The sequence below is a fragment of the Colletotrichum siamense genome, assembly GCF_013390195.1.
Source record: "Colletotrichum siamense strain Cg363 chromosome Unknown KSG_Cg363_contig07, whole genome shotgun sequence".
NCBI lineage: Eukaryota > Fungi > Ascomycota > Sordariomycetes > Glomerellales > Glomerellaceae > Colletotrichum > Colletotrichum siamense.
Window position 1 is genome coordinate 2,801,018 of NW_023501020.1, and position 14,897 is coordinate 2,815,914.

Genomic DNA, 14,897 nt, shown 5'->3' on the forward strand with positions numbered 1-14,897 from the left:
AACGACAGCTGAAGAACAGCTAACCTCCACCCCACCTTCCCACATCGACATCGTGAGCATCACGAACGCGAAGCTCACAGAATGGAGCAAACGAAAGCTCTCAACGCTCTGGAGGTACTTGCCACCCTTTCCCCACGGCCATACTAGAACTGCAAGCTAACATGATCGCAGCCCTTCCTGGCCCTCAGCAAATCGGCAACATCCCCTCGCGCCGCCGCCGACCTCATCACGCGCGCAACATCCAACCCAAACACCTTCCTCTTCACAGAACTCCTCTCAACACCTCAGATTCAGGCCCTCGCCTCAAACCCAGAGTTCCTCCCCCACCTGACCCAGCTCGAGCTCTTCTCCCACGGCACATACGCCGCCTACCAAACCACGCCGAACCTGCCACCCCTCAACGACGCCCAAACCCTCAAGCTGCGCCAGCTCACCCTCCTCACACTCGCCCGCGAGCGCTCCAACCTTTCCTACGCCAACCTCCAAACCGCCCTCGACCTGCCCACCCCGCGCGCCCTCGAAGACCTCGTCATCTCCGCAATCTACGCCGGCCTGATCGACGCCACCCTCGACCCCCACCGCCAGGTCGTCCAGGTGAACTCCCTCGCCGCCCTCCGCGACCTCGCCCCCGGCGCCGTTCCGCCCATGATCCGCGCCCTGCACGCCTGGTCCGCCCGCTGCGAGTCCACCCTCGGCGACCTCGAGTCCCAGATCGCGAGCATCCGCAAGACCGCCAGCGACCGCGTCCGCGACAAGGCCGAGCAGGACCGCAAGCTGGCCCGCCTGGTGGACGAGGCCGGCAAGGAGCCCGCAGACCCCAATGCGCGCAAGTTCCCCGTTGGACACGCCGTTGTTGGCGGCGAGCGGGCGTTTCTGGGACACTCTTCGCGGTCGAGTCGGTACAACAAGCGGGGCAGCACGAGCATGATGGACAACACGGAGGAGGTCGATGACGAGGCCATGGACGTGGACGAGGATGACGAGGAGCAGGAGAAGAAGCGCGCCAGTAGACGAAAGACTGCCTCGGGTCGCGCGTAGGTCTGAGCGATGAGTTGGTTCTGATGGATGAATGCTCTCGCATTTGCTCACGGGGCGGGAGTAGTATGAGGACATGGTAATCAAGCATGGGATACGGGTCATGAAATACCTGGGGTAGCTAGGAAAGCCCCCAGCATAGCAACCAAAAATCACGATAGATCATGAACAACTTTTCAGTTAAAACCGTAACGTGTTGATACAGACGGCCCCTAAGGGCCTCGTCCCGTTCGTCCGTCCGTCTGGTCTGTGGGTTCCTATCTACGTATGCCATTGAAGAAAAGATTAGGGAATCAAGAATAAGAGAAGAAAGAAAAAAAAAGCGAATGTCGTTGAAGCCAAAAGTCTTCCCGAATCTCATCCTCGTCCTCAACCTCCGCGACGTTCCCTGCTGCCCAGCCACCTCCTTCCCCTTCCGCCCACAGCCTGAAGAGTAGAAACCAATCGTCGTTGGTTCCTCCGTAATAGTACACAAACAAGACATTGTGTGCATGCACATTGAAGAGAAGAAGAAAAAAATTAGATCCCTTCCTGTCGAACGCCATATGCGAGGCCTATGATTCCCGTGGGGGCCTCTTTTTTGTCCCTCTACGCCATGAGAAAAATGAAAACCCTCTGTGGTATCCTGAATGGAAGACCGAAAAGAAAACAAAACCCGAAGACTTGGTCGCTCAAAAATCCTTTGTGGTCGTAACGGTCGTAAGCTCTCTCTTAGCAAACATCACATTTATTGCGCGATGATGCTGTCACGTCTCTTTGTTGCTGTTTAAAGCCGCTTGCCTGGGACAAGGATGAAGAGAACACAGAGCGCGGCATCAACTAGGAAAGTGACGGCAAGGACCATGATGGACCGCTTAGCGAGGAGCTTACGAACGTAGGGCTCACGGATCCGGGAGAAGTTGAAGGGTGTGTACTCGCTCAGTCCGATGAGAGCGAGGACAGGATCCAGTGAGTATTGGTAAGAGGCGAGGAAGTAGACACCAACGGTGAAAGGGAGAATGAGCTGAAAGGATTGTTAGCATGGACCCCTGCATTGTGTGACATTATCTGAGAAACTCACCCAGCAGCGCGTAGTACGGGCAGCATCCAGGAAGATGAGAATGAAAGCAGCCCAGAAGCCGCCGAACATGGACAGAAGACCGATGATCATTCTGATCTGGAGGGTAGTGGGAATGAGGTTGCCCAGGGCCTTCATTCTCAGGAAATTGGGGAAGGCGTCGCGCTCCATAGCCTGAAAGACGTAGTCCTTGGCAACGTCAAAGACCTCGGGGTCATCTCTGCCAAAGTCCTCAATGGCGGTGGTGACGTCCTGGGTGATGGAGCCGGGCAGGATGATTTCGCGCTCGGCGCCGGGGAGAAGGAAGGTGTAGAGGATCTTCTCGGCGGAGGCGCGGATGTCCTGTCTCGCGACGGCGTTGGCGGGGGAGTTTGAGTCGGTCGTCAGGTCCCGCGTGTGGCTAAAGGCACCGCTTGGTCGGCTGCGGTGGTCGCCTGTGCTGCTCTGCGGCGAGTCGTGGGCCTCCTCGCGCAGGTACGCCGACATCTGGGCGTCCTGGTTCTTCTCCTTCTCGGTTGCATACATGGAAGGGCCGGCAGCCGGGTGGCTCATGTCGCCGAGGCCGTCGAGAATCGCGGAAGACCGCTTCGAGCCGGACTTGTCCAGGTCGGGCGTGCCGACGAGGACTGATCTGCGAAGTTCGCGGACATAGTGACGGCACAGAGACATGTGCTGAGCGACATCGAGCCTAGTTGCGAGTCGTTAGTCAGGTAACGCGTGTGAGAGTTGCTTCCGTCTGCACGAACCAGAAATCGAGATAGTCGACCGATTTTTGCTGGTCTCGCATGAAGATATAAAATGAGAACAGGTCGACGGGAGGCAGCGTCCGTCTGCTCAAAACCTCGAAGAGTGTCGGCAATCGGTTGCGTTCGAAGTCGGGCTGAGGGGACGGCGTGCCAGACGCCCCTGTTGATCGGTCCTCCATCATGTTGGTGAAGAGCGAAAGCGTGTCGCAAAGTCGGGGGAGTGAAAAGGGTATCGGCGGTGATTTTTGGAAAAGTAAAATAATCGGGCAAGTCGGGTCGGTCGTTGTTTACCGATGATGTGAAGTCGAAAGGTGAGGCGTCGGAAGGATGCGCGATATCGTAAATGAGGTGCAATCTGCAAACAGGCCCCCAAGCGAGCGGTTTGGCAGGTGTCCTAGGCAAGGTCCTCGGCGGCGCGGGCTGAATGGGTTCGATGGTCGATTGTGCCCCGGGTTTGGAATTACTGTGTGTTGAACGAGCGTATGAAGGGAAGGATCGCGCACGGCGCAGACTGACAGCGTCAGTGTGGTTGGCGATAGCGCGGCAGCGTGATGGTCTTGGGAGTTGCTAAAGTGCCGCTCTCCACGGCATAAACAGCAGATCAAGCGTCGTCTAGACCCGGGACTAATTTCGTCGTCTGGTCAGGGGGGAGGAACCTGCGTCGGAGGCTGGGTCGGGACGGCGATACGTACCGCTCGCTCTCAACTGGACGGCCTGCCTTGCTGAGGTGTGGTACAGCACTGCAGCAAGCCGGTCCACTGCAGCAAGAAGGAAAGCGCGCTATCCCCGATTGCGCCCAGCGCGGTGCATCGCCCAAGGCGTCCCACTCCCACCATCTTTTGCAGCGACAAAGCTCCACCCATCCCAAATCTTGGCCGCAGCGCTGACATAAGATCACGTGCGCGAAATTTCCATCTGTAGCGAGCCAATCAGAGCTGTAACCCTAGCTTTTTGGACTCTACACAACATTTTGTGGGATTGGCCATTTATCCTGAGAACAAACTCTCTAGACAATCGCCCGACCGACCGACTCCGACGACCAACGACGACGAGAGGTACCGCCAAAATGTCGACCAAGCAGAAGAAGCCTGCCGGAAAGCAGCGTTCCGCCATTGCGGACGTCGTCGCTCGCGAGTACACCATCCACATGCACAAGCGCGTTAGTATTTTCCAACAAGAGGCCGTCGCCGTCGTCGCCCGAGGCGGGGATGGCGAGCGGTGATGGGTGCCGGGAAAGTTTTTCGACAAGGACACGGCGATGCTGACTCTGCCTCTCTCTACTAGCTCCACGGTGTTACCTTCAAGAAGCGCGCTCCCCGTGCCATCAAGGAGATCAAGGCATTCGCGCTCCAGGCCATGGTACGTTCCGCTGCCCCTCACCCGATCCGACAAGAAGAAAAGTCTGCGCCCAGGACCGCAATCACCCACGACCGGTCTCTCACACGACAGGCGATTCGAGGATCAACTGCTTCACAGCTGGATAGAACAGCGGCTAACCTCGATCACTCCGCAGGGTACCTCTGACGTCCGCGTCGACCCCCAGCTCAACAAGAAGGTCTGGGAGCAGGGTGTCAAGGGCGTCCCCTACAGACTCCGCATCCGCATCTCCCGCAGACGAAACGACGAGGAGGGTGCCAAGGAGAAGCTGTACAGCTACGTCCAAGCCGTCAACGTCAAGGACCCCAAGGGTCTCCAGACCGTTGTCGTTGAGGAGTAAAAAGTTCTCTTTGGGATGGTTTAAGGGCGGCATAAAGGCATAGGAGTTGCATTCGGCATTCTAGTCTCACATACAAAATCGACGGAAATGTGAACAACGCTTGATTCCCCACCAACGACTCGACGACTTCCTTTTCTGTTTCTTGTTTTTTTGGAACCCCGCGCTGTGTGTGGTCGGTGGTGGCGGTGGGATGATTATGCGCGCGCGCGGCGATGGGATGTGAACAAAATGAAGAGGCTTCTTGGGACAACACAACGTTTTCTTGTGGTTCATGTTACAACACACCGTCCGACAAGGTCCTTTCTACCGACTTGGTGGTCTGCTAGACGCAGATACAGGATACATCAAATCCTACCCGGGTCCCAGCCATGCAATGCAGTCCAATTCCTAACAAAGAGTTCCAAAAACCTCCCGGCCCGTAATCATACAAGACTCCAATTCTCCAGTGCTCAAATTCCAATGCCACTCTCCCCGTGACGTCGCCCTCTGCAGGCTCTCATTCATGTGCCTCAACGTCTACTCGTCCTCAACGTCGCGGTGACGGCCGAGGACCTTGCGCTTGAACTCTTCGGGGTCCTTGTCCCAAAGCTCTGCGGCCTCGCCGTTCAGAGGAGAGGAGCTGTGGTCATGTTAGCGTGTGCGCCGAACCACTTTTCATCTGGGTCTACCTACTTGTTGGGCTCGCCCAGCAGACTCTGCAGGCTGAGCAGAACGGTCTGGATGTTGTAGGCGGGGGTCCACTTGTCCTTGAGGATGTCGAGGCAGATGCGGCCGGAGAAGTCGAAGTTGGGGTGGTAGATTGGCGTCTTGAAGAGGACGGTTGGTGGTGCGTAGGGGTAGTTGCTGGGGAAGGAGAGACTGAGCTTCAGCGTCAAGCCGGCGTAGGGAGTCTGGTCGGGGCCCTCGATGGTCGCCGTCCACGACATGAGGTTGCCGTCGGCGGAGGGGAAGGCAGAGACGCCGGGAGCAGGCGAAGTCATGAGCTGCATCAGCTCTGTCTGCAATCTGTGACCACAAAGTCAGTCTACCTGATCACGAGTAAGGCGGTCATCGCCGACGAGCTCCGCATACCTCTTGGTGACGCTCTGCGCATCGGGTCCCTTCCTGGCGCCACCGAGCTTGGCTGCCTGGACGCTACCGGGAGCAGAGTTCTGAGAGTCCTCCATGCTGTAGTCCATTGTTGATGAAGTCGGATACTGGGAAATGCGAAGAAAGCAATAGCTTTTGAGGGTATCGATGACCTCGAGGTCTAAGCAAAGGCGATGATGTCTGGTAAGAAACAGAGACGGGATACAGCAGGTGGCTGGATACTGGATCGGGAGGAGAGGGGTTCCTCTTTGTGTTTATGAGCAGCTGAAGAATGAGAAATGCGCAGAAAATCGAGGGGCGAAAGATGAGAACTTGCAGCGGCGTCAAGAATAACAGAAAGTCGTTATTCCATAGGGCGAGAGGGCTTCTAGGATTGGAGAATTGGGGGAGCCGGTACCTGGGCGACGCGCCGACCGGGCTGGGTTGACGTTTCCGGGTTAGCGCTGTCGCTGCCGTACGACGAGCTGCCAACGGTCTTTCGGTACGTACCGCTATGACATGTCATTGGCTGTGTTCAACCTCACCTCAAGACGGCCTCACATTGGCAGTGTCTTCGTGCTTGGCTGGGTTGATGGACTTTGAGGATGCGTTTAAATCACAATGGAAAAAAAAGATTGAAGCTCTTGTTTTTGATTACTTATATCAGGTTAATTAGGGCAAACCTTTCCTTCTGATACTTCTTCATTCGTGAGCAGATATTGACGAAATAATCGTCTGTTTTTTCCAACATACGCTCCAGCGCTCCAAAATATCCAAAATCGCAAAGCATTTGGATCTTTTCCTGTAATTGAACTCATATCATCTCAATTTTTCTTTCTAAATCCAGTCACTCGCCTGTCATCCTAGCAGCTGACTGCCATTCACTCTGAGATAGCTGCTTCTTCTATTTCTGCAAAAATAACTTATTCGATCCAACCTCAAATTTCTGGAATATGGGAGGGGACATCATTGTCCTGTTTTCATTGCCACAGTTCAATCCATGGCTAATCAGCGTAGCAGGTCCTTGGAATGACTTACACATCCGATTAGCACATTTCATCTCGTTCTCTCAACCACACATCGCCCTTGTTCTATGGCCTCACCAACATGTAGTACGCTTCAGTAGAGTATCTTACCTCATATCCAGGGGACGTAAGGCCATGAAACAGAAGAGGTGCTTCCGTGGCACTGAGACACATGACATCGTGTGATCCCACGCGGGCCTGGAAAACAAGCATAAAAGTCGGGCTGATGTAGGATCCAAACTTTTCGTTCTCTTCCTTTCAAACAAATCTTGCGGAAGAATCAAATTTTCACAGAATCATACCATGAATTTTACACAAACCAATTTTCTTTTTGCTCTTCTGTCATTGTTCTCTCTTACAAACGCTTTTGCTGGGTAAAGCTCAAACGATTTGGAGGGGCAGGCACCTTCCTGCAAGGCTGCCTGCCCGCCTTTGGCAACTTCCTTCCGCCTCTGCCTCAGATGACATCTGAAATTTCTCTTTTGGTCCTGCCTTGGGGCAGCTGTAAGTACTTACCCTAAACCTCACTTCAGCTTAAAACCCAAACCAACCTCACCCTCCTTTTCTTCAGACCCCAACTCCCTCTCCTCACCTTTCATTGCTCAGCCAACAATTTCACCTTCACGCTTCATTCTGCCCGGCGAAATATTTGAATTTGCGACTGATCTAATCCGCTCTTCCAAAGTATTTCCTGCTTCCCCAAAATTTCAGGAACACACTCCATGATGGCACACCATGGTTGCCTTTGGGCCGGCTGCGTAAAGCAGGACCGTGACCTAGCGTAAGTCTATCACATGTCCCCAGACATCAGAAAGCTTGCTAATCGTTAATAAGGGTCACAGAATCCGAGGCCAAGGCTCAAACGGCCAATCCCTCTCCAGCTCCCACTTCGGGAAATCGGTCCCAAGGGGGACAGTCCCAGGCTAGAGAGACGCATGAGACTGCTTCCAAAGGCTCCAAGAACACAACAATGTTCCCCAGACAACCCATTGCCAAGGCGTCTCGATACTGCGCAAGCCACCAGAATCCATGGATTCGGTGGGATCTTGTACGAGTTGGAAGATTGCAGTGTGAATTCTGCCACAAGTTCCAGACAGAGTACGTCTTCCAGTGCAAGGGATGCAAGATCAAGGCGTGCAATGTCTGCCGCAGAAACAGAGGCTTTCGAGGGTAAGTTTTGAACCACATCACAAAGAGGCTCGGGTGCTGACTGCTTTCCAGCCCTCAGATGTAATGGGGACATTGAAATTTACGGCGTGGCTCTACCCGCGAAAAGACCACGACAAATTCACCAAAGTAACCAGCACTACTTGGACTTATGCCCTCTACCAATCGAGGAAAGCAGTAGTCATCAAATTGGCCGCCTTCGAAAGTGAGAAAAGAACACTGGAGGAATTCAGAGGGTTGGGTCGCAGGACACCGTTGATGCCGCGGGTGGTAACCTGTCATACGAAAGGATGAAAACCGTTAGAGGGAAAGGATACGCCGTTGATGCATCGTGCTTTGGCTCCAATCCATTTTCCTACGATGATGATTGCTTGCAACAGCTTTTGCAGCTATCCCAGAAGTAATCAAATCGAACAAATCAATTCCCCAAAACCATTGACTCTTACTCTCTCTTTCTGAATTGATGCCTGGTCCATCGCACTTCAACCGCCTGAGTCTCAATGGGTAGCAGTCCAAGCCCCACTGCGGCTTTGCTCTTTGCAAAAGCGGCGAGGGCTGAGGCGGCGGGCCCCTGTAGCTTTAGAGGGGGTGTGCTGCGGACTGTTTACCTGGCCAACGCTCCGGCAACCACGATAAGGCTCCTTATCCGCCAATGGAGACGCGTCGGCTACGGTGGCGCTGAAACGACCCTGGAATTGGCATCAAAACACGCCAAAAGCTCTTTACGCGGTTGATGCGCGCGCTCCGTGCCTGGAGGGAGGAATGGGACCGCGTGGAGCAGGGTCCTAGACAGGCCATGAACACGGCGAGTCTGTTTGAATCGGGACCCTGGAGTAGGTTCTTTGTGCACAAATTGCCTCCCCTAGTCAGCTACGTCATGCACACTGTTTGTGCCCATTGTGTTGCTGCTGTTGCCTGCCTTTAGTTTGCCAGAAAAGAGTCATCCAACTGTGATCCAAGACCCCTGTTAACCGTCTCATTTCCCGTCCAAGATCGCCCTCCATCATGGACTAGCCAACCGCAATCTTTCCCACTGGAACCATCTAAACACCATCCGGACGTGGCATACTCACCAATTCAAGATGCAACAATCGCAGCTTGACCCCCTGCCCACGGATCTGCCCTTCCGGATCATCTCCAAGACCATTGGACGGGGCGCATACGCATCGTGGGATACCCCTCTTTCGCGAATCGCCCATCGTGGAGCACCCCACTGACATGGTAAACACAGGATCAAGAAGGCCATTCCGCAAGATGCGACAACACCGGTTTTCGCTGTGAAGTTCATCCACAAGGGATATGCTACTAAACATGGCAGGGTCTCGCAGAAGCAGCTGTTGATGGAGGTTTCGCTGCATTCTCATGTCGGCCAACACTCAAACATCATCGAGTGGTTCGCTTCCGGGGAGGACATCAACTGGAGATGGATCGCCATGGAATTCGCCAGCGGTGGCGACCTTTTCGACAAGATTGAAGCCGACGTTGGCTTGAACGAAAACATTGCCCACGTCTACTTCCTCCAGCTCATCAGCGGCGTGAGCTTCGTCCACTCCAAAGGCGTGGCGCATCGCGACTTGAAGCCAGAAAACATCTTGCTCTCAGAAACGGGAAACCTCAAGATTGCCGACTTTGGTATGGCCACCATGTTCGAGTACAAGGGCCAACGGAAGACCAGCTCGACCCTTTGCGGCAGCCCGCCCTACATCGCCCCTGAGATCCTCGCCTGCAGTAAGGCGGACAAGACCACGCCCACCGGCAGCAAGTACTCTCCAGATCTGGTCGACATCTGGTCTTGCGGTGTCATTCTTTTTGTGCTACTCGTCGGAAACACACCTTGGGACGAGCCATCACAAGTCAGCTGGGAATACCAAGAGTACGTCCGGACCAATGGCCGCAGCACAGATGCCCTCTGGGCAAGGATACCGGCGAACGCCCTCTCCCTGCTCCGGGGCATGATGTCCATCGACCCCGAGAAGCGCTTCTCCTTCGCCCGCGTCCGCCAACACCCGTGGTACACCCGCACAAACCCGCACCTGACCTCCGACGGCCAGGTCTCCGACCCCATCAACCTCGCCACCAAGATGCTCGAGAGCCTGCGCATCGACTTCAGCCAACAGCCGACGGCATCGCAAGGCACCTCGTCCAACGCCGACGCCATGGACCTCGACTCCTCTGGCCCCGGCAAGGTCTCCTTCACGCAGCCCGAGACCCCGATCAACGACGTCGCCTGGGACTGGGAGCGGCCCGCCCTCAAGGCTATGAACCCCATCGCCGTGTCCTCCACGCAGCCCATCTCGCGCAGCGAGTCCGGCGTCGCGAACCGCCGCCTCTTCCTCGAGTCGCTTGAGCAGGAGCCGTCCATGAGCCAATTCTCGCAGACGCCCGGCGTTCCGCTGACGCTCACGCAGGCGGCGCGCCGCTTCCGGGACATCGTGCCCTTCGAGTCGCTCACGCGCTTCTTCTCGCACGTGCCCCCGACGCTGATTGTGCAGATGCTCAGCGACGCGCTGCACCACCTCAACGTCCCGCTGTCGCCGGTCAACCCGAACCTGTACGGCGACCACATTGCCACGCTGCGGGTCAAGACGCTCGACGAGAGGAGGCAGTCGCTGCACGGCGAGATCCACATCGACAAGCACCGGCTGCCCGAGGAGCAGGAGCTGCTAGACATCCGGTTCGTGAAGATCAAGGGCGATCCGCTCGAGTGGCGCCGTTTCTTCAAGAAGATTGTCGTGCTTTGCAAGGATGGCGTGTATACCCCGGATGCTTAGACAAGGAAACTTCACTGGGAATAGAGGGAATGAGGGATGCTGAGACGAGATTCATGTGTATTGATGTGTACGGATACGCTTGGGATAATGATTAAGCAAAAGTTAACGCTTCGTGAAATGATTACTCGTGTTTGACCTCTAAGGGACCAGAATCGGGCCGCATCATTTCAACTCAGTCTATGGACCAATGTGAATACGATGGCGCACGGTACTGCAGGATAGCGACAGTGATCAGAGGCGGAGAAGACGGAGAAGACGAAGACGGAGAAGACGAAGACGGAGAAGAAGAAGACGGACAGAGAAGAAGACGGACAGAGAAGAAGACGGACAGAGAAGAAGACGGCTGTTTTCCAAGCTCAATTCTTCTATAGCCTCCTGCGCTGCTAAGATCCCCTTTCTTTTGACCTTGGCACCCGACGTCGCTGTATTGTTACGGCTGTTGTGTTGGTTGTGATCATCGCTCTGGTCATTTTAGTGATTGTCCATGTCGCCACCATACTCCACATCGTCATTGTCGTATTCCTGCAAAGACAACTCGCCGTCTAAATCGTTGTTCAAAAGGCACCTGAGAGCGCGGAGGCCAGTAAGTGACATGTGGAATCAGCCGTCCGCCAATCTTCACCTCGCCTAACTCAACGAGATCGCGACCGACGAACTCCTGAAAGGGCCTGTAACCTCTAGACTTGTAAACACGCCATTGCTGAATACGTGCCGAGGTTTCCAGATCCCACGATCTCCAGTCGGCCCCGGTGACAGCATCGAAATGGCTGGGGTAGAGATTCGTCAAGTCACTGTGCCAACTCCTAATCTCCCGTATGATGAGAGCCAGGAGGCTAGTGAATACCGGCCCGTGGCCAGTGACGCCATAGGTGTTGAGTCTGTTTCGTTCACATGTCTGTCCTCTGCAGAGAAAAAGAAAGAGGTATGCGTGGACCATTTCGTGAATAAGAACCCCGACAATGTTTGACCACTCACCCTTGACTATCGTCCTGTGTGGTACACTTAGGTCACGCCAGCTAGAGAAAAGTCGTATTACGACAAGGTTCTCCCCTTTCTGACGTGCGTCACCCAACTTGCCCTCCTCTCCGACGCCCAGATCCGAATATCCTGTGAGTAGCTGCACAGTTGGCAGCCCCCTGCGAGTCATACTGCCGAAGAAGAAGCGGTCGTCCAAGAAACGCATAAGGTCGCGCAAGAGTGTGTCCAATGGCGGTGATTTGCCTGCCAGAGCGGGCATCGTGTCGAGAATAGCCGCCATAGATGAACCCTCCTTGAAGCGATTGTGGAACTCACCCTGAGCCGCTTTCTGGCGAGCGGTGAGCTTGTCATGGAGGAAACCGGCAACGGTCTTGTTCAGCAGGTCTCGTGCGCCGTATGAATGGAATTGTAGAGGCCACTCCGGTCTGTCGTCGGGCACCACTTCCTCGGCTCCTCGACGGATGGCCCTTGGAAACGTGGCGTGGTTGCAAGGCTGTATAGACTGGACCGGGACGGGTACCTGCCATTGCGCTTGAGGCACCGACATGTTGGCTAATAGTGGCCTGTGCAGGAACAAACAACTCTGTTAAAGAAGTCTGATAATAACTGCGCCGAGATTGGAGAGACTTGGCTCACTCTTATGGAAGTCTCAGAAGGGCGCAGCGGATAGGGGGGATTCATGTCGAACTGCTGCTTTCTTTGACAACCTCACTCAAGGTGGTCTCCCAAGGCGGATTGCTTAGGGCCAATCATCCTGTTGGATCGAAAGAAACACTTCGCCTTTTGTTTGGTCCCGGGAAACGTCCTCCAAATCGAATAGCTGCAGGTAGCAAAAGGTGTCAAACAATAGGCGACCGCGATGCTCCCAGGGTGGCTTTGCCATATAGGTCATTCCCAGTATAGGAATGATCCATGAAACACGAAACTGACGAAAGCAAGCAAGGTATGCGACTATTCTCCCTGTGAGTGTGTATATGCTTTATAGCTAGTATTATCGTTATTGTCGTTATGATCGCTGTCGTTATTGTCGTCATTGTCATCTCTCGTCATCGTCTATCGTCGTCGTCTATCGTCGTCGTCTATCGTCGTCGTATACTATCGTTATTACCTCTATTCTTTTTACTCCTTTTACCATCGTCCCTGGTTGGAGTACTTTAGTAGACAAGATATATAATGCCTACAGCACAGGAAAAATAGAGAGGCTCCTTGTTTTTCCTCATCAATTTCGTTCTATCACACGTACCAGTGACATGAAAACATGAATCTGATCACCAACTTGTTTCTCGTGTACATATAAACAGTCGCGCGAATATTGATATCAACATTGCCTAGCAGGGTGTCTGATGCGCTGACCTCAAAGGTCCTCAGACGAGGACATATAGCAAAGCGGATAAGTACTACAGAACCAATCATCGAAGAAACCAAAACTTCCCAAAATATATAGAATGAACAAAGAAAAATATGCAGAACAGCCGATGCGAATCACCCGGGAACCCCCAGAGTTTGAGCCAGATTGCAAAATACCTACCATCCCATTCGCTTAATGCACCACATCAGCAGCATACCGTTCGATCCAAGCATCAGGATGCGGAATCGGGGACCCTCGCCGACGGAAAAGGACCCTCGTTATAGTTCTGCCATTTACTTCCCCTTGGACCAGCCGAAGCAATTGGTTAGGACTGTCAGCTCGAAGAGGTACGAAATTCCGTAGGCTATCTGCACGTATGGCCTTTTGATACGCCTCATTTTCAATGGCGCATGAATATCCATCAACACAGCCTCCCTCAAGACTACATGCGGAGTCCATTTCCGCCAGAACAGTATGCCAGGAGCGCATTTGCTGAAGGATAAGAGCATGGACTTTGAGGAACGTATTTCCGTGCCCACTTAAGCCAACGGTGTTGATGGAGTTTCTTGTGCACTGCTCACCATTGCAAACAAAAGTATTGAGATAGGCGTGGGTCATCTCATGCATAAGAGTTGAGACGATGGTTGACCATGGAACGGTCTCTGCACACAATGAAGACGCTGTAAGAGTCCATACTTTGATGTGAGACGAGTTCTCCTTAGAAATTGTTTCTCCATACTTGACCCCCGCTTCGTCTCTCAGAACATGATATCCTGTAGAGAGCTGGACACATGGGGCTTGATGCCCTTGATGAACGCGAGTCAAGGTGCCGAAGAAGAAACAATCGTCGAGACATTTCATCAATTCATGGAGATAATTGTCAAGAATTGACGCAGCTGCCAACTCTTCAACTGAAAGGGGGAATCGCCGCCCTTGCTGACCAGCGTGCTGTTGCCACGCTCGAAAGACATCTGCTCTCGGCGCCGCCTGTATATAGTAAGTAAGAAAGTTGTCACGGGCTGATTCCTGGTAACCATGTACAAGGCCCTCGGCAAAATCCTTGACCGTCTCGTACGCGAGTTGTGTAGCGTTGTAGGTTCCTGGTATCAGAGGCAGAAATGGCCGCAGCTGAATCGATTTGGCAGAATAAGCTTGCTGATGAATGCCAGGTTCTGGAAAGGAGACAAGATGGCAGATTTCAGTCCTCTTGTAGTGACATTCATAGAATTGTGGGAACACTTGGTTTTCCATGTTAATGTTTGGTGTTTGGTGTTTGAGATGATGCCTTTTTGTCTGCGAATTCATGTCGTTAATGGCGAGATAGAACAACTGGAATAGGTTTACGGGCGATGCTATATACTGGAACTTGTCGAGCAAACTGTCGTCAAAGTAAGCACCCCAGAAATATGTCAAACCCTCGACATAAAGGCTGAGGAACTCGACAAGAGTTTTGAAACCTCTAGACCTCGCTGGGTGGCCGTCTGGTCTCGTTTGAGGGACAATACCATTCATTGCTTTAACCCACACCAAGGCCTGTCTCATGATTGATGGAGTCTTTTCTTTATTTGGCTTGATCTAGATAATTATGATAACTTGAATGCTGATAGAACGAGCTGGCTCGTAGGCCTGCAATCGAGGTCCCGCTATAGAAACTGAAGCCAGCTATCTATACAATGGACCTAACAAAGAGAAGAATTCGCAAAATATATTATTGTAAGAGTAAGTATTCTCGAAATGAAAACCGCTTCCGTCTTGTCATTCATCTTTTTTGTGTCGTTTAGATTTGCGTTTGGGCACGAGAGCTTGACCTCGCTTGAATAAGGACGCAACAAAGAGTCGGAAGCCCTTGGACGTCTTGGAAGTATCTATAATCGCAACTAGATCTTGAGAAGTTGAGCCTGAATCTGGCCCCGAAGATGACTTAGGAGTTGTTTCAGGAGTCGGTTGAGGCGTTGGTTCTGGAGCTGGTTCGAGAGTTGGCTCTG

At 53.4% G+C, this 14,897-nt stretch overlaps 7 protein-coding genes across 7 annotated transcripts; 4 read left to right on the plus strand and 3 right to left on the minus strand.

Annotated features, from left to right (window-relative positions):
- Window positions 1-81: 81 nt before the first annotated feature.
- On the plus strand, window positions 82-1,038 carry csn-7a (COP9 signalosome complex subunit 7a; the record flags this gene model as incomplete). Its single annotated transcript, XM_036642916.1, has 2 exons — window positions 82-114; window positions 172-1,038. The coding sequence occupies 2 exons, from the start codon at window positions 82-84 to the stop codon at window positions 1,036-1,038; spliced, it is 900 nt and encodes a 299-aa protein (XP_036491703.1).
- A 763-nt stretch (window positions 1,039-1,801) lies between these two features.
- rax1 lies at window positions 1,802-3,020 on the minus strand (the record flags this gene model as incomplete). Its single annotated transcript, XM_036642917.1, has 3 exons — window positions 1,802-2,038; window positions 2,096-2,780; window positions 2,839-3,020. 3 exons carry the CDS (start codon window positions 3,018-3,020, stop codon window positions 1,802-1,804), a joined length of 1,104 nt encoding a protein of 367 aa, XP_036492526.1.
- An 884-nt stretch (window positions 3,021-3,904) lies between these two features.
- Window positions 3,905-4,555, plus strand: RPL31B (60S ribosomal protein L31-B; the record flags this gene model as incomplete). The annotated part of the gene is made up of 3 exons (XM_036642918.1): window positions 3,905-3,997; window positions 4,123-4,197; window positions 4,352-4,555. The coding sequence occupies 3 exons, from the start codon at window positions 3,905-3,907 to the stop codon at window positions 4,553-4,555; spliced, it is 372 nt and encodes a 123-aa protein (XP_036492527.1).
- A 516-nt stretch (window positions 4,556-5,071) lies between these two features.
- On the minus strand, window positions 5,072-5,733 carry ubc11 (Ubiquitin-conjugating enzyme E2-20 kDa; the record flags this gene model as incomplete). The annotated part of the gene is made up of 3 exons (XM_036642919.1): window positions 5,072-5,174; window positions 5,228-5,560; window positions 5,627-5,733. The coding sequence occupies 3 exons, from the start codon at window positions 5,731-5,733 to the stop codon at window positions 5,072-5,074; spliced, it is 543 nt and encodes a 180-aa protein (XP_036491889.1).
- A 1,640-nt stretch (window positions 5,734-7,373) lies between these two features.
- CGCS363_v011071 (uncharacterized protein) lies at window positions 7,374-7,882 on the plus strand (the record flags this gene model as incomplete). The annotated part of the gene is made up of 3 exons (XM_036642920.1): window positions 7,374-7,429; window positions 7,483-7,818; window positions 7,870-7,882. 3 exons carry the CDS (start codon window positions 7,374-7,376, stop codon window positions 7,880-7,882), a joined length of 405 nt encoding a protein of 134 aa, XP_036491888.1.
- A 1,015-nt stretch (window positions 7,883-8,897) lies between these two features.
- On the plus strand, window positions 8,898-10,586 carry chk1-0 (Serine/threonine-protein kinase chk1; the record flags this gene model as incomplete). Its single annotated transcript, XM_036642921.1, has 2 exons — window positions 8,898-8,983; window positions 9,047-10,586. The coding sequence occupies 2 exons, from the start codon at window positions 8,898-8,900 to the stop codon at window positions 10,584-10,586; spliced, it is 1,626 nt and encodes a 541-aa protein (XP_036491891.1).
- A 508-nt stretch (window positions 10,587-11,094) lies between these two features.
- CGCS363_v011073 (uncharacterized protein) lies at window positions 11,095-12,111 on the minus strand (the record flags this gene model as incomplete). The annotated part of the gene is made up of 1 exon (XM_036642922.1): window positions 11,095-12,111. The coding sequence occupies one exon, from the start codon at window positions 12,109-12,111 to the stop codon at window positions 11,095-11,097; it is 1,017 nt and encodes a 338-aa protein (XP_036491890.1).
- Between the last annotated feature and the right edge of the window lie 2,786 nt (window positions 12,112-14,897).